At 41.9% G+C, this 23,373-nt stretch overlaps 1 protein-coding gene across 1 annotated transcript; it reads right to left on the bottom strand.

Moving 5' to 3' along the window:
• Positions 1 to 2,231: 2,231 nt before the first annotated feature.
• On the bottom strand, positions 2,232 to 21,822 carry LOC117452657 (zinc finger and SCAN domain-containing protein 23-like). Its single transcript, XM_034091361.2, has 2 exons — positions 21,341 to 21,822; positions 2,232 to 5,841 (listed from the first exon to the last, which is right to left on the bottom strand). Exons 1-2 carry the CDS (start codon positions 21,588 to 21,590, stop codon positions 4,820 to 4,822), a joined length of 1,272 nt encoding a protein of 423 aa, XP_033947252.2. The 5' UTR covers positions 21,591 to 21,822; the 3' UTR covers positions 2,232 to 4,819.
• Positions 21,823 to 23,373: the final 1,551 nt, after the last annotated feature.

Genomic DNA, 23,373 nt, shown 5'->3' with positions numbered 1-23,373 from the left:
TACCTTACAGTACACAGTTTATCCTGAGTCCTGTCTGTTAAAGTGTTTCATAGTTAGCTTAGCTAAGCATCAACCTAGCACTGAAATATATGGATGTGATGTGACAGTATTTCTGAGAAAAAGTCAGCTGAAATGGTGGCATAGTTGCCACTGCTTTACATGTCAACAGCATGTTTGAACGTATTTGCAGCAGTAAATGCAGGTCTCCCTTGAAAAAGAGATCATTGATCTAAATGGGATTTTACCTGGATAAATAAAGGTTTTGAATTGAATTGAATTGAAAATGTGTCTGATTGGCCACTGACGTTGCCATAACGACACCTGCATTTAAATGGGCAAACTCTTTTTGTGACAGATTTTTGCAAGAAAATATAATTCTTCTGAATTATATTCCTATTGACAGCTAGTTTCTATGTGAACATTATGAGATGGACAGCCAGAGAGAATACATGAAAAACAGTTATGAAATACTATATGACAAAACAAGAATACAGTAAGTGATTTGTAAAATATCCATAATGAAATCTGACTACAGTTCTGTTTCAAATGGGTGTTGAGAGATGTATCCATAGATCTCTTAATTTTACTCTCAAAGTGCACCAGATTGATGCTTTTAACTTAAATATTTAAAAAAAAATCTTCCCGGGGAAGCATGCCCCTGGACCCCCCTAGAGGAGGTGAGGACCCCCACTAGAGGAGGTTAGGTCCACGGTGTTTAGATGCTTATTTATACAATATGTGTGCTTATGCTAACACCAAAAGACAAAAGTTGGTTCCGTGTTGTGTGTAGTGAGAACGTGCTAGAGTGAGGGGGGCCCCCAAGCCAAAGCTCGCTTAGGGCCCCCAAATGTCTAGGGCTGGCCCTGCCTACACTCAATCGTCTTTGATCAGACCCCCGGTATACGCTAGTCAGCACCCCTAGTTACACCAATCAGCGTGCGATTACCGTACAGCCAATCACAACGCGTGACGTCATTGGTAAGCGACGGACCCCGAGCAGATCTGGTAGCCCGAGCACATACGGTACTGACACCGGCCTTCATAAATCCTGCCCCTTTTGTTGCCGTGTTACCGGAAGCGGCATTCATTCTTTCTAATGACAGCTCGCTTCTCATTGATAAAAAGTAGCCTACGCTATTCAAAATAAAAACGAATACCCCCTCTTGGTATTGAACACCTATAATAACAATAATCTAAATTAAAATACATGCAAATAATTATTTGTCCATCCGTTTTCATCAGATATTATTTTTTTCTTACAATATTATCTTTCGTCTCAACACCTACCCCCACACATTCTTGCTTCTTAGATCCATCTGTGTAAATGTTGAGGTAATTGTAATACCTTTTGTTCAGGTACATACTCGTTTTAATTCCCACTTCGTTTATTTGCCACTCTTTTTTCCTTTCTATGATACTCACATCTATGTTAGCTTCTGGGGAAAGCCATGGGGGAACACTGCTAAATGGGCTTGCTTTGGCAAACGTTATGGTCTCCACTCCACAATGCATTTCAAATTAGATTTTCTTTCTCAGAATTTGACTTTTTTTTCTTCTAAATATGCCTTTTTCTTAGAATGTGCCCTTTTCTCAGAATTTGACTCTTTTTTTTTTAAATGTCACTTCTGTTTTTTTATTTGGACTTTTTTTCTAACTTTTCTTTTGAAATCATTTTGTGACATTCTCACTGAAGAGACTTGCAATCATTTGCCCCAGACTTCTGCTTTCAGACGTAGTTAATTATGAAGTTATTACCCTTTCCAATAATAATCAAATGCAGAGAAAATACATTATTTTATATATATATATATATATATATATTTATATATAAGTTACAACCGGCCCTTTGAGTGCAGCCATAATGCTGATGTGGCCCGCGATTAAATTGAGTTTGACACCCCTGCTCTATACGGACTATCTTCTGGTTCTCCTCTGGATCCATCCACTATCTCTTGAATTACAGTGAATTACACTTGTGTTACTGGAGCAGGTAAATCATACAACAGATACTTTCAGCATTATTGGAGCACGAAGTGGAAGCTTGGATGAAACACAGCGGACTTCTAAACAATGGACACCCACAACTTAGAAGACATAAAGTTGGGTTGTAGGCGTACTAATACTGCAATGCAAACCCATGATCTAATGACAGTAATTAAGAATAATTTAGTCATTGAAAGCTCATTTCAGTAGATTTAATCAAACAAAACATAAATATATTGGACATGGCCTCAAGACTGTAACCTCTTTACATTCTGTTGAAATAGTCAATTACTAGCCATATTTTACACATTGCTGTTTTGAATCTTGTGGATGACAGTTGAACTGGAGGATGTAACATTTATGCCATCTAATGGAAAGAGGACGTATCTCTCTGTTGGCATCGTTTGGACAACAAAAACAGAGTGAAGCTCTCATTTGATAAACAATCTTTGAGTACAGACCCCGTCCTGCAGAGAGCACACAACCCAACAGCACGTATCACTTTACAAAACGTTTGCGTTAAGACACTTAGACTAGCTGGTCCATTGTAAAGGTCAGTCCACCTTAAATGAGCAGTGGGTGATCAGCAGGTGAAAGGCAGGACACGGGAACTTGGTCCTGAGGAGATGTAACGATTATTAAACAAGAAATAGTCGAGTCAAGAGTTCAAAGATATGAACATTTGTGATTATTAGCGAATTGGTTGCAGGTGGGTGAAATCAGGCTTAGGGAGTAACGTATTACATGTAACGGCATTAGCTCATCAGGATACAAAATAGGCAAATGTATTCCCTTACAGTTACAGAAGCAAAGATAATCAGATAACAGGTACATTTATGTAAACAGGGCTCATTAACAGGATAGCAATGATACAAAACACTTACCACAATACATCAAATAATCCTATATCTCTATATGGAAACTTGGAGGCCTCAATTCAAAATAAAATGGTTCATCAACAGTCAGTGGTTAACGTATAAATCAGAAAATCAGTATGACAAAAACCTTAAACATATTGTCCACTTATGTTGATAAAGATGGAGTTCATTTAAGTCTTATATGAATGTTGTGCGACAATGTTAATCCAGTCGGACAGATTGTTCTCATGTGTGAACTAGGGCTGCACGATATTGAAAAAAACAGACATTGCGATATTTTTTTGAAGTTTTTACAGGGTTCCCACGCTTGCCGTGAATTTTTTTTCCATGCTACCTCCTGATTTTCCAGGTACCATATTAAGTGATGATCTATAGGCCCCTGAAGCTTGTGAAGTGTGACCTGACCATCTTCATGACCCAGCGAATCTCTGCTTCAAATACAGCTTGGCTTGAAAAAAAAGTTTTCCCCTGAGCTCCAGAGCCTTTTTCCGTAGGCTGTTCACCGCTGGTACTGGGCACCTGACTGTCACTTTCGATATCCTGGCTTGTTGGGCCGCTTCTTCCCTCTCCTGTTTTTGTAGTCAAGAAATCTGTCATTCTTCTTTCATTATTTAGCTGTCCAGCTAACTTGGTGTGGGTTTGTCCTTTTGAATGGCTCTTGAGGGAAGCGACCCCCATATTGCTGATGTCAAATGACTTGCGGCAAACTTGCAATAAGCCTTGTGGACATCTCCTCCTGGTACCTCTCCAATCCAGTCCTTGTATTGAGAGTCATCTTTCCAATGTGACTTGAATCTGCCGCGTGTCATTGTCACTCACTCCCGTAATGCATCACACATTTGAGATTATGAGTCTTACTAATGAACCTAAAAGGGAAAACATAAGGCTGGTTCCCCTGTGGTTCCTCAGTACAGCAACCCCACTAGTAAGCTTAGCTTAACAGTATAGATGTATAGAATCAGTCTAGGCATGATCAATGCATTTTCAAAAATGTCTCACCCCAAATGTTCCTATTTACTAGTATAATTTTTTTTAAGAAAAAAACGAAAAATCACAAAATAGCTAAAAGTAGATATAAGAATGAATGTTACAAAATGTATCAAGACTAGACTATTCATGTCAACTAGTATAGAAGTAATGTCACAGCCTAATGTGAAAATGTATTGGTAGTTAGCTAGCAATGCAAGCTAGCCAACACAAGCTAGTTAGTTAGCAAACTGAATGTTGGCTAGCAAGATTGCACTCCATGTGCTTGCTAACCATCATTAACAAATCCAAATTCAAAACAGACTCAAACTGCTAGCTAGTTAGCAAGATTGCACTGCTTACTAACTAACGTTGATAAACCCAAGTTTACCACAGTTAAACACAGCTACTTACATTTGAGGATAAACTTGCATAAGAAGTTTCACTGTAGATGTCAAGGCTCCCGTGTTGGCTGGGAAATGCATGTATTTGACCCTTCTATTGAGATCGCGAGTAACGTTATTATTCCTGAAGTCCACCAATCTGAAACTATACTTTTAAAGTCCATATCACAAAGTTGCCTGCAATTCCAACATCCAATATACCATATAGGATGCCAAGAGCATGCTCTACAACATGGGATCATCCATTTCTATCTACAGTCAAAGCTGTTCACATGTAAAGTGTTTTTATAAACTCATCTTAATTCTGTGCTCAATAGTTTCATTTTATTACTATTTTACACCTCATCCAATAACAATTTCCAGGACAACTGTTTCTATTTCCATGTAAGTGTTCACTTTTGCTCAGTTTCCATGACTTCTCCATACCTGGAAAATGAAAAAATGAATTCCATGTTTTCCAGGTACCGTGGGAACCCTGTTTTATTTTTAGATAATTGCAGTCCCTGCGATGTGAATATGCATGCGCATATCGCGGTTATCGCCATGACAGGATATATCGTTCAGCCCTTGTATGAACTGTCTTAAGACTTATTCATTGTCCTCTCCATCAGCTTCTGTTTCCTTGTGTTCAGCTGAGCTGCTGATTGGAGGCTCTGCCTCTCCGTTATCCTCAGTTTGAATTTCATTAAGCTGTGAGGACTGACGACCAACACACTTGTGTCTTTTGAAATCAATATGCCATTTAAATCTTTTGTCACAAACATTGCAGCTGTATATTTCTTCTCCTGTGTGGACTCTCATGTGTGTCTTTACATTTATACTCTGTGAAAAAGCTTTCTTACAGACCGAGCAGCTGTGTGGTTTCTCTCCTGTGTGGACTCTCATGTGTTCCTTTAAACTTCCACTCTGTGAAAAAGATTTCTTACAGACTGAGCATCTGAATGGTTTCTCTCCTGTGTGCACTCTCATGTGTTCCTTTAAACTTCCACTCTGTGTAAAACATTTCGTACAGACTGAGCATCTGTATGGTTTCTCTCCTGTGTGGATTCTCATGTGTTTCTTAATATCTCCTTTCTGTGTAAAGAATTTCGTACAAAGAGAGCACCCAAATGATTTCTTTTCAGCAGTACGTCGTGGATCACTGACCGATTCATGTCTATTTTCCAGTGAGTTTGAGTGTGATGCAGGTTCTCTGGTATCCTTCCAATCAGCACTGTGTGCAGTGTCAGGTTCAGAAAACTCTTCAGTGTCGTCCTCAGTCTTTGGGTGTAAACTGATCTCTGGATCTAAGTTCCTGGCTGGTTCTGGTCCTCGACAGTCATCTCCATCAGCTTCTGTTTCCATGTGTTCAGTTTGTCTTTGACGAGGCTGTGAGGACTGAGGTTTCTCTTTATCATCTGCACTCTTCACAGGGTCAGGAGTGAAAGTGGACTTGGTGATATCAGCCTCCTCCAGCTCCTGAAGCTGCTCTCCCTCCTGACTGATTCTGAGTTCCTCCTGTTCCTGCTTAATGTGTGGGGGGGGCTCTGGATCCTCCTGGTCCAGACTGGTGCTCCACTCCTGCTGGTCAGGGAAAAGCTCTTCTTTAACCACCACCAGCAGCTGGACATCTGCAGGAAACAGGAAACACACAGTCAGAAAAAACTGTTAAGTATTAGCATTTACAAATCTAACCACCATTAAAATGAGTGACATTTTGCAGCCCTAGTTAATGCCTTTGTTTTTATACTTTCATATTATCTTTCTTAGTCCCACCTATTGTGTATTTTTGTCGGCTCAATACACCTTATGTAGCCCAACCCCTTTGAATATGTGTCCCCGGTGTGTCAGGGAACTCACCAAGTGTCAGAAAACACAACCCTCTCTCTTTTCCTCCATACCCAAATCTCTAAAAACGGGGCTGCAACGGATCTGATACAGACTACAGATTTGAAAATTCGCTGACGTCAGGAAAGAGGAGCTCCGCCTATATGGCCAACGCTCCACCTATCAGGGGAATGTGGGGTTGGGCCACGGCCGGCCATTGCCGCTCAAAAGCGCTGGAGACGCTGTAGTACATATCCCAGGCCTGTAAGTGGCACTGTAGTCTGCCACAAAAGCAGCGAATAAGACTTCCCACGCGTGGTTGCCATGGTTGCCCTTCTGTTTATTCTCCGCTGTGGCTCTTTTTCTCCCTCCCAGAGGCAAGCGTTTGCTCCTGCTGCTGTAATTCAATGCAGTCCCTTCCTCGCTGTAATTCTCTCTGGTTAGTCCACCAGCAGATGACAAACACCCACCTCTCCGCCTCTTCCAAGGAACGAGGGGACCGTGCGGCAGAGTTTGTTAGATTTTTTTTCGCCGGTCAACATGTGCGTTAAAGTTTAAATCTAGAAAAGTGCAGGTCAGAGGTCTTCTTTGTTATTTATTGAGCTTTAAAACAAATGAATAATGACTCTGTATAATCATATAAGAATAAAACACGGAGGACGGAGATCTCTTTTTCTCTCCCCCTCTTCTGAGAGCCAAGCAGCTGATCTCAGAGCACATTCCCCTCTCCTGCAGGGGGGCGTGGTCATCTGCAGCTAATTTGCATTAAAGCTATGTCACAGAATCAGCCCTTGCAAAAACAGGACTGGAAAGAGCAAATGGAGCAAAATGAGGCATGGCTAAAATGCAGGATCGGTTTAGTATTTAAAAAAAATATATATATATATATATATATTTATATTTATATAGGTATGGCCCTACAATATATTGTTCAAATATAGCATGATAGGTCCACTTTAAGTAAAAGTATGCAAAAATCATCAGAACATTTTACGGCACCTTCTTATGTAATAGTAATGATGGTGCAGTAAAATGTTCCGTCAGTTTCATTTATGATGTTTCTTGATTATTTTGTATGTTGCATTTTAGTGCTGTATATGTTCAAAGTTACGCTTGTATAAATGATTATAGATGAGGGAACCTGCTAAATATTAAAATATGTGTGTTTTTTATATACAGTACCAGTCAAAAATGTGGACACACCTTCTCATTCAATGTTTTTTGTTTATTTTAATTTGTAGATGAATATTGAAGACATCAAAACTATGAAAGAACACATATGGAATTATCTAGTTTAAAAAAAAGTGTTAAAAAAAGCCCCCTTTTGCCTTGAAGACAGCTTTGCACACTCTTGGCTTCTCTCAGTCAGCTTCATGAGGTAGACACCTGGAATGGTTTTCAATTAAAGGTCACATGTCATGGCCATTTCCACTGATCATAATTCCATTGTTGAGGTCTACTAGAATAGATTTATACTGTGCAATTTTCCAAACTCACATTGGTTTCGCATACAGCATCTCTGTAAAGTATGTGTATTCAGCAGTATTCACTCTCTCCACTAAACGGCTCGTTGCAGCTCTTGCCCCCCCCCCCCCTCCCTGTGAGCCCAGTGTGCTCCGATTGGTCGGGACCAGTCGGGACGTTGTGAATCGTGCTGAGCTCCATGGAGGTGTGATTTCCTTGTTTAGCGATACACAGCGATACACAGCCAAACTCATCCTGAGCACACACAAAGTCACAGCCGAAGTAAAAACAATAAGTGTGGCTTGATATTGAGTAAGAAAAAGGTTGATAAACGCTTTGAGAATGGGTCTGCAGAGAGAATTATGCCACGATCCCAACTGTCTGTTATCAGCCTGCAGCCAGGGAGGAGAGATCAGCAGAGCTGCATGCACTGAGTGTGTGAGGAAGTCCGTGGATTGGTCAATTTGGACGAATCAGCGGGGGCTTAACGTAACGGCTCCGTGGACGTAACGTAACGGCTCCACGGATTGGTCCATTTCTTTCCGGGGACGACATGACATCATGATGTACCCGGAAGAATCAAATGGACTGTGACGTATCTCCAACGAGGCGTTTTGGGGAGGTATTTTCTGTGTTAGAGTTTTACTCGCTACAGGGTGTACTTTGAGGGTTTTGACTCTGCACACCGTTTACATGCATAAAAACCTTCATAACACACAAGGGGACGGGTAATAACCGGAAAAGCATGACATGTGACCTTTAACACTTGTGCCTTGTCAAGAGTCCATTTGTGGAATGACTTCTGTGGAATGTGTTTGAGACCATCAGTTGTGTTGTGCAGAGGTAGGGGTAGTGCACAGTGGAAAGCCCGTTTTGACTGCTGTTGTAATCCATATTATGGCAAGAACCACTCAACCCAGTAAAGAGAAACGACCGTCCATCATCACTTTAAGAAATGAAGGCCAGTCGATCCGGAAAATGTCAAGAACTTTGAATGTATCCTCAAGTGCATTACATGTCACTTGTTAGACACTTGTATACAAAGCGACTTACATACATTCAGTACTGTGGGCAATCCCCACAGGAGCAATTTGGGATGAAGCGTCTTGCCCATGGACACAACGACATGCTGACTGCAGTGGGACTCAAACTTGCTACCCCCTGATTCGAAATTCAGCACGCTATTCACTGAGCCACAGCCTTGCATAAGTGCAGTCGCAAAAAATGGAACGCTATGATGAAACTGGCTCTCATGAGGACCCCCAAGGGAAAGGAAGAGCAAGAGTTACCTCTGCTGCAGAGGATAAATCCATCAATTACCAGCCTCAGAAACCACAAATTAAAGCACCTCAGATTAGAGCCCACATAAATGATCACAGAGCTCAAGGGGTAGACAATCAAAAAAATGTGTATTCACTCTGTTCTACACGCCTTGTTGGAGCTCCTGCCCCGCTCCCCGCTCCCCCCTCCCCTATGAGCCCACAGTGCTCTGATTGGTCAGCTCCCCGACTCTGTTTTGATGAGTCCACCACCGTTACAGCTGAATATCAGTGTTTATGTTTTACAATGGTGTTTGTTAGCAACCAGAAAATGACACCAGTTATGATGCTGCATGGGGTCTTGGTGCCGTGTTGGCGGGACGTTGCAGGGCTCGCTTCTCCGCCCTTTGAGGCTCGAGGAGCAGACAGTGTGAGCTGGATTACTGGTGTTGTTTCCTGGTTGCTGCATGGGGTCTGTGAGACAGCGAGACACCGCGGAGCTCAGCCTGAGCACACACACACACACACTCACAGCCTGAGCTCTGAATGTGTGTACGGAGCACGGCGCAGAACGGCGCAGCACGGCGCAGCGCAGCACCGTGCAGCACCACGACTGAGAAAAAATAAGGCTGAGTGAGTTTGTGTATGCCTGTTGCGATAAGCAATCAATTGACTTATCGTAAGATAAATAAAAAGGAACTCGATAACTTTTCTGAGCTCGATAAATTGCCGTTTACAAGCGTGTTTGTTTACAAAAGGATGTGACCAGCATTTTAGCCAGGCGCGCTGTGGCTGCCGGCCACTCTAACGGCCCGGCGCGCTGTGAGGGGCGGGGCTCACACACAGCCATATCAGGACGCTCCGCGTGCACATGCAGCAGCGTAGCAGCCAAATGAATAATATAGAGACAAGCAGGAGACAACGTGTGACTTACTCGAGGGGAATTTTAAGTTAAAAAGGAATTGGTTGCAAAACCTAACTCCACATCTCCGGTGTGGGAATATTTTGGATTTATGCCAAATCAACGAGGCGAATCTACGGACTTGAATGACCCGTTATGTCGCATTTGTTTTAAAAAGGTACCAACAAAAGCTAGCAATAAGAACAATCTTAAACTGCACCTAAAACACAACCACCCCATTCTGTTTTCCCAGCTGGGAGCAAACACGGCAGCTGGAGATGGAGAGCCCCCACCTTCCCAACAGTTTACAATCAAAGACGCATTTGCCCAACAATACAAACTAGGGGTGCAACAACTAATCGACTTAATCGATTAAAATCGATTACCAAATTAGTTGCCAACTAATTCAGTCGTCGATTCGTTGGTGACGTCATCACATGCGTTTTACGCGCCGTTAAGCTACAACGTTATTGGTACTGGAGACATTTAAAACATATGTCATGTATTATTGATACAAAAACATTATATCGCAGTCTTAGTGTGGCCAGCTCGTTTATAATATGTAAAAAGACAAACAAATGCGTCTATGATGTATTTTCGATCAGACGAGATCTCTCTCCCTGGTCTGTGTGGGAGGGGGCGGGCAGTTTACACACACGCGGCTGCTACATGCAGCAACACACTGCGGAGAGAACGCGCTCCGAGGTGTTGTTAAACTTTACCCATCTCGATGCTCGTTGCCAAAAGTGCAATAAGAGTTTAGCATGTAAGGGCAGTAACACGAGCAATGTGTCTAAACATTTAGCAAAAGTGCTCCACATTCAGACGGAGAAATGCACCGGGTTCGACTGTCTTTCTAGTAGCTCTGTAGCTCCATCCACGAGTAACGTTTTCACGTCAGGTGTTATGTATTCTAGCAGCAACACACAGAGTTAACTCAATTATATAAACATGGGGTAATGATTTGGTAACTGAATTAGTTAGTTTGTTAAAGTTTCAGCTATTCTGTTTACAATTCTGTTATCACATTATTTATTATTTGCTAAAACACTGTCGTTTCTTTTGATGGGAAATATTATTTATTTAATTTAAATGAAAAGCAATGTTCATTTTGTAAACAATTTGTTTAGTTAATTTAATAATATGTATTTTTTAATCAAGTATTCATCTTTATTGTCTTCATTGTTAGTTTCCACATGCCTAAAACAACCTCAAGCTAAATCTAAAAGTTGATGGCTAAATAAGAGCGTTTGAGAAATTGTGCAAGGCATAATAGTCCGAATAGTCGATTAATCGTTTCATTAATCGATAGATTAATCGACTATCAAATTAGTCGTTTTTTGCAGCCCTAATACAAACATGTTGGTGTTCCTTGGTCAAAATCTTTGAAATGCTGATTTGGATATGGCCTGTTGAGGCATCTGGGTCTTTGTATGGACAGTGGACTGTACACTTGACTGTTGTTTTAAGGAGGTTTTTCTTTGCTTGTGAGCTCACATATATATATTAGGGCTGTCAAACGATTAACATTTTTAATCAGATTAATCACAGCTTAAAAATTAATTAATCATGATTATTCACTATTCGAACTATGTCCAAAATATGCCATTTATTTATGTATATTGTTGTGGGAATGGAAAGATAAATGAAAGAAGGCGGATATATCCATTTATACAACATACATACAGTATCTATGTTTATTATAACATTGTTCTGTGTGTCAAAATGAAAGACCACCCACCTATCAATCATCAAACCGTGGGGTCTTAATTCATTACGTGTTGATATCAACGGGGGAGTAGGCTACTTCAGGAAAGTCGACAGAGGGGGGAGGGCTAGTGGAGTACTTCGTGACCACAGCGTGTGAACGTTGTGATCAGCTGTTTTAGCGCAGTTCTCCAGTGAACACATAATAATCTGTGTACCAGTTATGTGCACCCCTGTACTACAGCAAAAGTATTCTCCGTCGGGACTTCCTGCAACAACACCACGCCGTTATCAAAGATGTTCTATTGAGAAGACGATCACTACGTGACAAAAGTTTTCAAAACCGTGGCTACTGAAATCAATCTTACTAACTGCTGTCTGTGATATTTACTCCGCGAGTTGGCAGACTTTAGTTTGCTTACTTTAACATCATTTAATCGCACTAAGCTATTGGTACCTGTTTATGTGTATAATTATGTAAATGATGCTGTATGATGTCCTTTTGTTGTTCTATTTATGTTTTTATGTTTCATGTGGAACCAGTTGAGCAGGTCTCCCTTGAAAAAGAGATCAATGATCTCAATGGGATTTATCTGTATAAATAAAGGTTTGAAATGAAATGAAAATACATACATATATATATACATACATACATATATATTATGGCTGTCAGTCGATTACAATATTTAATCGCGATTAATCGCACATTTTTTATCTGTTCTAAATGTACCTTAGAGGAAGTTTTTAATACTCTTATCAACATATGAGTGGACAAATATGCTTTATGCTAATGTTTAATATCATTTGAACAATGACAAATATTGTCATGAATATTAAACACAACAACCTCTGAACATTACAAATATTCGCCTCAATTCAACCTGGAACCTCTCTCATATAATAATACACAGTGTGTGTGTGTGTGTGTGTGTGTGTGTGTGTGTGTGTGTGTGTGTGTGTGTGTGTGTGTGTGTGTGTGTGTGTGTGTGTGTGTGTGTGTGTGTGTGTGTGTGTGTGTGGTGTGTGTGTGTGTGTGTGTGTGTGTGTGTGTGTGTGTGTGTGTGTGTGTGTGTGTGTGTGTGTGTGTGTGTTGGATGGTTCGTTGGAGCTATGTGCAACTCAAGGCATATGCTCGAACGGGAGCTGCCTGGACGCTGCAATCATGTTGCGCGCACTATCCGTGCTGAGTGTGCTGACTTCTCCTACAATGTCCCACTGTCTGCTTCCTGCATAAAGTCAAGTGCTCGGCGCAGTTGTGGCGAAATGTCGCTCCTCTGTTTTCATTTAAACAGCTCCTTATATCCGTTAGCGCAGCTAGCTAGCACCAGATGCTAACAACAACAATGCACGTCAGGTCTCTCTCTCGCTTGCTCGGGCCACACACACACACACCCTCCCGGTCCTCCCAATAGCCAGTTGGTGCCTGCCGGTGAGCGTGGAAGTGTGGTCTGCCGCAAGCGGACGGCAGGAGCTGGGCTGTCTGCATCAGCTTGTAGATGGTATTTTAAACTCGATGCGCTCTGAAACTACGGGGCGGCCGAGGACAAAAAATACACATGCGTTAATCGCGTTAAAATAATTAGTGGCGTTAATTTTTTTTTTGTTACCGCGTTATTAACGCAATATATATATACATACATACATACATACATACATACATACATATTAGGGGTCGACCGATTATCGGCCAGGCCGATTATCGGGGCCGATATTCATCATTTGACCGATTATCGGTATCGGCCTTTTTTTATAAAATTGCCGATAACACTTTAGAGGCTTCTCAATACTCAAATTTCCCCTCCTCAACTCCTCGGTCCTCCGGTAGTGACCCGGAAATGAATTTCAGCGCGCCATTTTGAAGGACGTCTCATTTCTCTAAATGCACACCGAGGACCGAGCGTCGAGGAGGCTCTCTGGAGGAGCTATAACCGAGCATACACTGATGGTTCCTCCACGGCTCCTCCGCGGATGCATTTCCGGGAACGGTGGAGGCGTGACGCACGGCCGGACTTATCTCAGCCAATGACAGCTCTGCATGCATCCCCTGGATATTATTTTAGAAACTGCTCTCATCGCAACGTGATGTTTACAGTGAGAACAGCTGTGAGGCCCGTGCAGAAAGCAGAGCAGTGTGTAAAATATATATCACTCAGTATAACAGACCTACTCTCTTTATTTGCTTTAGTTTAGTAGATATCTACAAAGAGTCGATATTTTTCTAAGACCATTTAGTGCTTCACATAATAAAATACACAACGGCTGTAGCCTGATTATGCTTTAGGAGCTGTAGGTGTGTGTGGTACAGTGTCGGTGCGTGTTGTACAGTGTTTAGGTGTGTCCTGTACAGTGTGTAGGTGTGTGTGGTACAGTGTGTAGGTGTGTGCGTGGTACAGTGTGTAGGTGTGTGTTGTACAGTGTGTAGGTGTGTGTTGTACAGTGCGCAGATGCGGCGGACAGACAGGTCTCAGTTGGTTTGGTGTCCTCTGCTTACTTTTAATACTTGCAAATACAACTTTTGGCCTGTAATTTCAATTCCCCATTTCAGCGACCAGAGAGAGGGGGGGATATATCCAGTCTCTGATTGTGTTACGTTATTATGAGAGTGCTCTCATACTTTAAATTGCATATTTTATATAAATATATTTGTGTGTGTCCGCATCTGTAGCCTGGTATTGTCTCATTATACAGCACTCTCAATGAATTAAAAGTACATATGTGGGGGAACAATGTTCAGCTGATCTAACAGAGATTATAAAATATGACAAAACACTCGACAGCTGATGCAGCTGTTGCCACGTAATAATGAACGGACGTCGCTTTAATATGACCGCTCAGAGGAGAGGAGTTCTCATTTCTTTAAACGTCTGCTGCTTCCCCTCCTCTCTCCTCGGTTCCCCTCCTCGGTCCTCCGCTCGCATCTGGGCGGGTCTAAGTATCGAGGAGGGGAGTCGAGGAGGGGAGTCGAGGAGGGGAAATTTGAGTATTGAGAAGCCTCTATTGGCTCTGATGCGGCCGTTTCTCTGTCTGCAGCCACCACTCTCTGTACACGAGCAATGTCCCGCCCACAGCGCTATCTGATAGGCTATTACTGAAGTGTCAATCAACACTGAAGATTTTCCGGGCGGGAGCCAGCCATAGAGGCGGGACCTTCTCAGATTACAGGCAGGTGCGAAGAACGCAGACACAGACAGTAGTGATGGGAATTCCGATTCCCTTCGGGGACACGAATCTTTTGATTCAGTTCACTTGAAAGATTCGTTCACTGATTCGTTCACCGGTTCGCGAACGACTTCTGGTGATTTGCACGTTCGCGAACGATTCGTCTTTATACTTAATTCGTTCAGTGAGTCTTCACTACTGCCAAAGTCCGTACAAGAAGTTTGCTGGCGTAACATTTATGATATTAAAACACATTTTACACCTCACCTTGTTGCCCCATGAATTATGCTCTGGGAATAGGCTACATATTATTTAAGAAATATAATTGGCCATTGTTAAATCTCTCATAAATGTGTGCCTGACTATACGATGTATTACAGCAGGCTAGCACGTTATACTTTCAAACCCATGCATGGACTATGTGCTTAAATCCAAAAGCATTAAACTCCATTTGGGCGAGTTCAAAGTGAATACAAAGATATATCCTCTACATCGGTGACGATTTATTCATATTCTATAGTATGTACCCATCTATGTTTACCTTTAGCTAGCGGCTAAGCTAGTGGGACGCTACGGAGCCCAGATATCCGCCCTCTGAAGCTTTTAGGGCCGACAGGGAGAGGAGAATGTCCCGCTAACGCGGTGTGTGTGTGTTTCACATGAGCGGGACGCTATGGAGCTCAGGTGTCCGCCATCTGAAGCTTTTAGGGCCGACAGGGGGAGGAGAATACAACGCTGTGTGTATTTATTGCTAAGCTAGCGGCTAAGCTAGCTGGACGCTACGGAGCCCAGCTATCCGCCCTCTGAAGCTTTTAGTGCCGACAGGGGGAGGAGAATGTCCCGCTAACGCTGTGTGTGTTTTTCACATTAGCGGGACGCTATGGAGCTCAGGTATCCACCATCTGAAGCTTTTAGGGCCGACAGGGGGAGGAGAATACAAAGATGTGTGTATTTATCGCTAAGCTAGCTGGACGCTACGGTTCAGGTATCCGTCCTCTTTATTGCGGACAGGTTGAGGAGGATGTCCCGCTTCTTTCTGTGTGTGTGTGTGTGTGTGTGTGTGTGTGTGTGTGTGTGTGTGTGTGTGTGTGTGTGTCGGAGCTCAGGCTCTGATTACAGTAGCTACACTGTAGGAAACAGTTCTGAACTGTTTCCGCCAGTTCTTTAAGTTCGTCGTTTGCGAACAGCGAACGAATCGTTTTGTGGGAGGAATCAGTTCATCTCGTTCACTTCAAAGATTCGTTCAAAAAGAACGAATCGTTCAAAAAGAACGAATCGTTCGCGAACGACCCATCACTAACAGACAGAGGCAAGCAGCAGCGCTGAGCGGCAGAGCCATACATGTGTTTTGAAGGTAAATCAGTTGAAAGCCGAAGTTCAATAAACATCCCAATCCCCTATGCTGAAGTTGCAAAAACAGCACGATCTATTGATCCAATTCTATCAGTTACACAGGGACGCGGGAAGTCAGTCAGCGTGCAGCGTCTCACAGCGGAACTGTGGTGCGGACTGCGGAGGGGGGGCTGTGAGTGAAGCCTCGCAGTTTTTCAGGTTGATATGTGAAGCTCATTAGCTAATGTATTTAGCAAATGTTTAGCAAAATATTAGAAGTGAGGCTACTAGTCTAACGTTAGGTCTACTGTAATAGCCTCACTTTTAATAGTTTGCAAAACATTAGCTAGCACTAGTGTTTTGCAGTTGCTAGCAGTTTATTGGGATTTTATGCCAGACAGACAGGCATTGGTTTGATATAATAAATTAAGCATTATTGTTAGTTAAGCATGTCAGCCTGCAGCCCCACTTCTTGTCTCTCTCTAACTCATAGCAGATGGCTGCACTAAAGAAAAGGGCACAGAGAGGAAACCAGTTGTAAGATGTTTAAAAGTTCATTAAACATATGCTTAAATGCTTAAATGCATTTCAAAGAAGTTGTGTTGGAGTTTGAGTTATTCTACATTTTGACACCAAGATTTTCTGATTTTACTGCAAATGTATATCGGTTCCAAATATCGGTTATCGGTCTCCTTGATTACTAATAATCGGTATCGGCCTTGAAAAAGCCATATCGGTCGATCCCTAATACATATATACACACGAGAGAGAGAGAGAGAGAGAGAGAGAGAGAGAGAGCTCTGTTTTCTAGCCTGAGTCTATTTAATTTATTGTTTTGGTTGTGTGTGATTTAATACATTTTTTATAATTACATTTATAAGTTTTATTTATTATATATAATTTATATATTTGAATATTATTTCACATTTCATTCGCAATGTTGAATGTTCAATAAAAAGTTATGTTTGCGAGTATGTACTTGAATTATTATTATATATTATCATTAAGTCAGTGGTCTAAAATGATCTTATCGCAATAATTTCCGGGAAAATGTATCGTCCAACAAAATTAATTATCGTGACAGGCCTAAGTGTGTGTGTGTGTGTGTGTGTGTGTGTGTGTGTGTGTGTGTGTGTGTGTGTGTGTGTGTGTGTGTGTGTGTGTGTGTGTGTGTGTGTGTGTTTGCGGAGCTCCGCGGATTGGTCCATTTGGACTTCGTTACGTCAGTATGCCCCAGAAGGAAAAAATGGAAAAAGAAAAAACTCCAACGAGGCGTTCTGGGGCAGCATAGACACGTCTTTTCGGTGTGTTAGAGTTGTATTCGCTACAGGGTGAACTTTGAGGGTTTGTGACTTTGCAGACCGTTTACATGCAGAAAAAGCTACATAACACACAAGGGGACGAGTAATAACTTGAAAAGCATGACATGGGACCTTTAACATGCACTGTTCAGAGGAGTCTGCGTGAATCAGGCCTTCATGGTCCAATTGCTGCAAAGATCCACTACTGAGGATGAACAACAAGAAGAAGAGAATTGTTTGGGCCAAGAAACACAAGTGATTTATTCAGAATGCAAGGCACCCTTAACCAGCATGGCTACCAGCATTCTGCAGTAGCCAGCAAAATATAAAATCATATATCGGCCGGATATTAACAGCCGCCCAAGTATATTTCGCGACCCATTTTTTTTTGTTGAATCTTTAGAGGCTTCTCAATACTCAAATTTCCCCTCCTCGATACTTAGACCCGCCCACAGGAGATGCGAGCGGAGGACCGAGGAGGGGAACCGAGGAGAGAGGAGGGGAAGCAGCAGACGTTTAAAGAAATGAGAACTCCTCTCCTCTGAGCGGTCATTTTAAAGCGACGTCCGTTCATTATTACGTGGCAACAGCTGCATCATCTGTCGAGTGTTTTGTCATATTTTATAATCTCTGCTGGATCAGCTGAACATTGTTCCCCCACATATTTACTTTGAATTCATTGAGAGTGCGGTATAATGAGACAATACCAGGCTACAGATGCGGACACACAGACACAAATATATTTATATAAATATATGCAATTTAAAGTATGAGAGCACTCTCATGATAACGTAACACAATCAGAGACTGGATATATCCCCCCCCCCCTCTCTCTCGTCGCTGAAATGAGGAATTGAAATTACGGGCCAAAAGTTGTATTTGCAAGTATGAAAAGTAAGGACACCAAACCAACTGAGACCCGTCTGTCCGCCGCATCTACGCACTGTACCACACACACACCTACAGCTCCTAAAGCATAATCAGGCTACAGCCGTTGTGTATTTTATTATGTGAAGCACTAAATGGTTTTAGAAAAATATCGACTCTTTGTTTGTAGATATCTACTAAACTAAAGCAAATAAAGAGAGTAGGCTTGTTATACTGAGTGATATATATTTTACACACTGCTCTGCTTTCTGCACCTCACAGCTGTTATCACTGTAAACATCGCGTTGCGATGAGAGCAGGTTCTAAAATAATATCCAGGGGTTGCATGCAGAGCTGTCATTGGCTGAGATAAGTCCGGCCGTGCCACGCCTCCACCGTTCCCGGAAATGCATCCGCGGAGGAGCCGTGGAGGAACCATCAGTGTATCCTCGATTATAGCTCCTCCAGAGAGCCTCCTCGACGCTCGATCCTCGGTCCTCGGTGTGCATTTAGAGAAATGAGACGTCCTTCAAAATGGCGCGCTGAAATTAATTTCCGGGTCACTACCGGAGGACCGAGGAGTCGAGGAGGGGAAATTTGAGTATTGAGAAGCCTCTTTTGTATCCGTCCGCGATGCTATCTGTGATCGATTCACTTGGGGACAATGATCCCTCACTCTACGCCTCCTGTACCCAGGCCCGGACTGGCCATCGGGAGGACAAGGGGGGGTTCCCGATGGCCTGGCCTGTTAAGTGGCCTGCTGGCAAGGTGTGACCTCCTCCGCAGCATATACATGTCCTCCATCTTGTCAGAATGTGTTCCTTCCATTCAGTATCTGTCTGGGTTTCATTTTCTACAAGAGCTACAAAGCTAGTTCCTACGAAATGTGAGCGAGGCTGTGATCTGTTTAAAGCAGTATTTTGTGTTATGAAGGGAGCATCTTGAATGTTTCCAAATACTGGGTTGGTTAAGATTTTAACTTGTCTCTCAATGAAATGTGTGATGTCAAAGAATGTTGCTCTGCGGCTGTTCCTCTCCTGCAGCTCACAGGCTAAAGTTCTCCACTTGTCTCTGAAATGGTAAGGTAACTTTCGTATTATGATCATCATATTCGCAGCCATGTCAAGCTCATGCAAATACTGCACCTCTCCCATTGCGTTTGCACATGCTCTAAGGAAGAAGCTGTAGTCTTGCAGAGCCTTAACATCCTTGGTTCTTATAGGAGGCCATGAAAGAGCCTTTTGCAAATATGCAGATCCACTTTCTGCTCACTTCCAAACTGCTCCCTGATTAAAGCTTTAGCTTTGACGTATCCCCTCTCTGGATCCATGTGCTGGCAACACAACAAGAACAAGTCCTTTGGGATGACCCTGAGTGTACTGCTCCAGAAAGTAGAGTTGGTCACTAAGTGTTTTTCTCAACACCATTCTCAAAAGCTTTCATAAATGTATGCTATTTTAACGGGTCACCATCAAAAACTGGAATCTCTCTCTTTGGCAAGGATGAAAGGCATTGCTGTTGTATTAACAGCGTGGTTATTTCATTTTGTTTTCTCATAATGCTCAGTATGTTGTTTTGATCTTCACTTGCGTTTAAGCTATCTCCATAATTCATTTGTTTTTAAATTGGATTTTATAAGGGAAACTGGCTCTGAGGAAAGGAAACAAGGTGAAATGTTATCATTAGGCCGTGTTGTTGGCTCCAATAAGTCTTCCAAAACTGCAGGCTTTATTAACAGCCAGTGCTTACCTCCGTGAATCATTTCAAACAATTGCTCCATTCTCCTTGAAAGATCCTTAATACATGCGCTGTTATGGTTCTTCTTACGTCTTGTGTGCTTGTTGTTTTTTTGTTGACAAAATATAGCGACAGCAGGAAACAACTAAAGTCGCTGAGAGGCTGAGGCCGGGCTGTCATTTCAACTTGCGGTCAACAAACAAGTACAACGGCCCTGTGTCACCCTCTCTTCCACACACACCTCACGCAGGTGAACAGGATTATAATGAGTGCCGCCCATATCCATGTGACCCAAGCCAACCAATCAATAGTGCTCAAACTAATATCTTATATTAAAACAAAAACGCAATACTATACATGTTTCATGGCTCCTACAGGTTTGGTCACCATTTATGTAAACACATATTTCCATTTGAGGGGGGAGTGATTGGTAAAATATGCATGAATGAAAAAAAAAAGAGTTAAAAATAGGTGAAAAAAGGTAAGATACCCTTTTAAAATGTGTTGAGAGCTAAAACTAGTCTTTGCTGCTGCCTCAAAGAGGAGCAGGGTGAGAGGGGGAGAGGAGGGATACAGGAGAGGCTGATTCAGGAGCCCAGACACACTCACAACTATAAATGAACCAAAAATAAATAAATAAACAAGTTTCAGTGTTTTTTTCATATTGGATATGGTATGTTATTAGTTATGGCCATGTTCTTATGACTTTATGATGATTGAAATGTATACAGTTCTGTTTCATATGGGTGTTTCCATAGATCTAGTCTCTTTATTTCACCCTCAAAGTGCACCAGATTGATTCATTTAATTCCAAAATTAAAAAAACAAATCTTACCGGGGGAGCATGCCCCCAGACCGCCCTAGAGGATTTGAGGTCCACCCCCACTTAAAATCACATGGACAGGTTCCTAAATATATTTTTTAAAAATATTTAAATAGTAACCCATGTCCATATGTTTATTTGTGGGTAGTATATTTAAACTATAGGGCTATCACAATGGGCAGCAACGCTGTAAATATTGGCAAATAAATCCAGCAAAATGGCACAAAAAAAACTGGTGGTGGCCTGGCTGGGTGTTTAATTTCCGCCCTGAATTATAAACTTCGGTCCTGCCTGTACCTGTTCGCTTTGCCATCGCGTCAAGGGTCTGCTCACAAGCGACCAACAGAAAGGTTACCACCACAAGTATATTTCAGATCTGTGGGAAACACTGTGTATGGTTAATATTTAAATCAGTAAATTAAATGGCATATTATTCAATGTATGTATTTTTATAAATATATTTATTTTGGTAGGTTTGCTCTTCTGTAATAAATTATAATTGTTATAATAAAAGTACATTTGTCTAATAATACTTACATACTTTTACTTAAATAAGATATGAATGCAGTACTTTAACAAGTAATGGAGTATTTTCACAGTGTGGTGTTTGTACTTTTACTTCAGCATCTACTACCTGCAGCAAGTGCTGATAAAGGGTCTAAAGTGCTAATACAGAGTCTAAAGTGTTATTAATGTGATAATAAAGTGTTACGGAAGAGTTTAACGTGTTAATGAAGAGTAAAGGGTACAGACCTGCTCTGTGTATCCGAAGCAGAGGCGGTAAATCAGCGTCCAGTAGTTTCTGGAGTCTCTCGTTCTCCTCTTTGGAAAGAGACAGCTCCTCCTCGAGCTCTGCTATCGTTTTTGCAAACAGAGCAAATATCTCTTCAGCAGCAGCAGTGAATCGCTGCTTCTTCAACGACAGCAGCATTTGGACTTTACTCATGTTTACTAGATCACCTTTTCCTGCAAACTCCGTTAAACACACCGTTTCTCTCTCCATCAAACTCTCAATCTCACTAGTGTTGCTAACGTGTTTCCAGTTAGCATGCTAAGCTAGCTCCTATAGTCCGAGGTAAACGCTCCAGAAAAAAGAGCACCGAGTCTATTCAGAGGTTTATCCAGACACACAGATGATGGATCAGTACTGCTGGAGCTCACACATGCTTTATCGGGAACACAGAGAGAGAGAGAACCGTAGCGACGAGACGCCTCCTCGATCCAGGTTAGAAAGAGCTTCTTCTTCGCTCGGTTTTTGGCGGATCGCAAACAGCTTTTAGTTGCATACCGCCACCTACTGTACATGAGTGTGTATCATCATGTCATTCCATCTCTAATGAAACACAATAACGAAAAATAAAATAAGAAACCATAACAAAAAAAAAATGATCCATGATCTATTCTAACCTATTGTTAATGTATTTTTCCTACCCCAGTTTCTCTCAGAAAGGTAAACAGTGCCTTTCTGGTAGCTCGTACTCCCTCTCCTTTTGTTCCCAGAATACCAAACACATTCCATTCCCTCTCTGCCTCCATAACTTTATCCTTTCGTTTTTCTCTTTCAGCTTTATAGATGTCACAATGTAATAAGTCCACAGTTCCTAAACTTGTCACTGTCACTTTTCCCCATGACATACAAAGTACCATTTAATGCTGTGTGATCCAGTCTGAGTCTAGCTATCATGATTTCCCCCTTCTGTTTATTTCTGTATACATATTAATTGTAATTGTCTCTTGAACTTGAACCTTTCTCCCACCTTTTCTGCCAGATCTCCCTTTTTTCTTAATTACTGCTTTTCCAAGTTGAACTGGTGATGTTATTTCCTTTTAGTGCACATTTAGCCAAATTATCAGCACACTCGTTCCCTTTTACCCCCTCATGTAATATACTGAAATCAAACAGCTTCTTGTTAAGTCCCGAGCCTGTTTTTCAGGTCTCAGGCTCGAAAATGACATTCCCAGAACAAATCACCATATCTTCCCTAAAAGGGTTACATTAATAGTATGTGTTATCAAAAGCAAGGTTACACCTGTGAGTTGGATGTAGAAGTGTCAGAATCAATATAGATGTTTTTATTTTAAAGTAAATTCAGATTGAACACAGTAAAAAAAATTAATTATTGTGTCCGTCCAAAAAAAAAATTACTTGAACCACCCTTGAATGATGGGATGGTAGACTAAAAGCTTTAGGAATCCAAACTACGACATATAATAAGTACCCTGTATCAAGATTGATGCAAAACAAGTGAAATTTGACCTTTTTAAAGAGATTTAGCACAAAAAAACCCACTTCTGGGGTCATTTGGGTGGATTTGACCTATCTCTAGCCCCCCTTGGTCAATTTTGCTGATTGACATCTCTTTCTAACCGCCAGAGCCAATGGAATCGAAGGGAACTCCCACATACTCCTTATTTGGTAATGTGTGTGTGTGAGACTGCCGCATAGCCAAGACCGGAAGCTGCGGTACTTCACATTTCTGCTACACTAGAGGCTTCTCAATTCTTAAATGTCCCCTCCTCGACTCCCCTCCTCGAGACTTAGTCCCGCCCACAGGAGATGCGAGCGGAGGACCAAGGAGGGGAACCGAGGAGAGAGGAGGCGAAGCAGCAGACGTTTAAAGAAATGAGAACTCCTCTCCTCTGAGCGGTCATATTAAAGCGACGTCAGTTCATTATTACGTGGCAACAGCTGCATCAGCTGTCGAGTGTTTTGTCATATTTTATAATCTCTGTTAGATCAGCTGAACATTGTTCCCCCACATATTTACTTTGAATTCATTAAGAGT

This window comes from Pseudochaenichthys georgianus, chromosome 9 (assembly GCF_902827115.2).
Source record: "Pseudochaenichthys georgianus chromosome 9, fPseGeo1.2, whole genome shotgun sequence".
Lineage (NCBI taxonomy): Eukaryota > Metazoa > Chordata > Actinopteri > Perciformes > Channichthyidae > Pseudochaenichthys > Pseudochaenichthys georgianus.
This window is presented reverse-complemented; position numbering and strand designations above follow the sequence as displayed.

What these genes read in the sequence shown, in the direction of transcription:
- LOC117452657 (XM_034091361.2), bottom strand. Translation starts at nt 21,590, where the DNA reads ATGGAGAGAGAAACGGTGTGTTTAACGGAGTTTGCAGGAAAAGGTGAT. An exon ending in GCTTCGGATACACAGAGCAG is followed by an intron (nt 5,842 to 21,340) that starts GTCTGTACCCTT and finishes TGTTTCCTGCAG; the next exon opens with ATGTCCAGCTGCTGGTGGTG.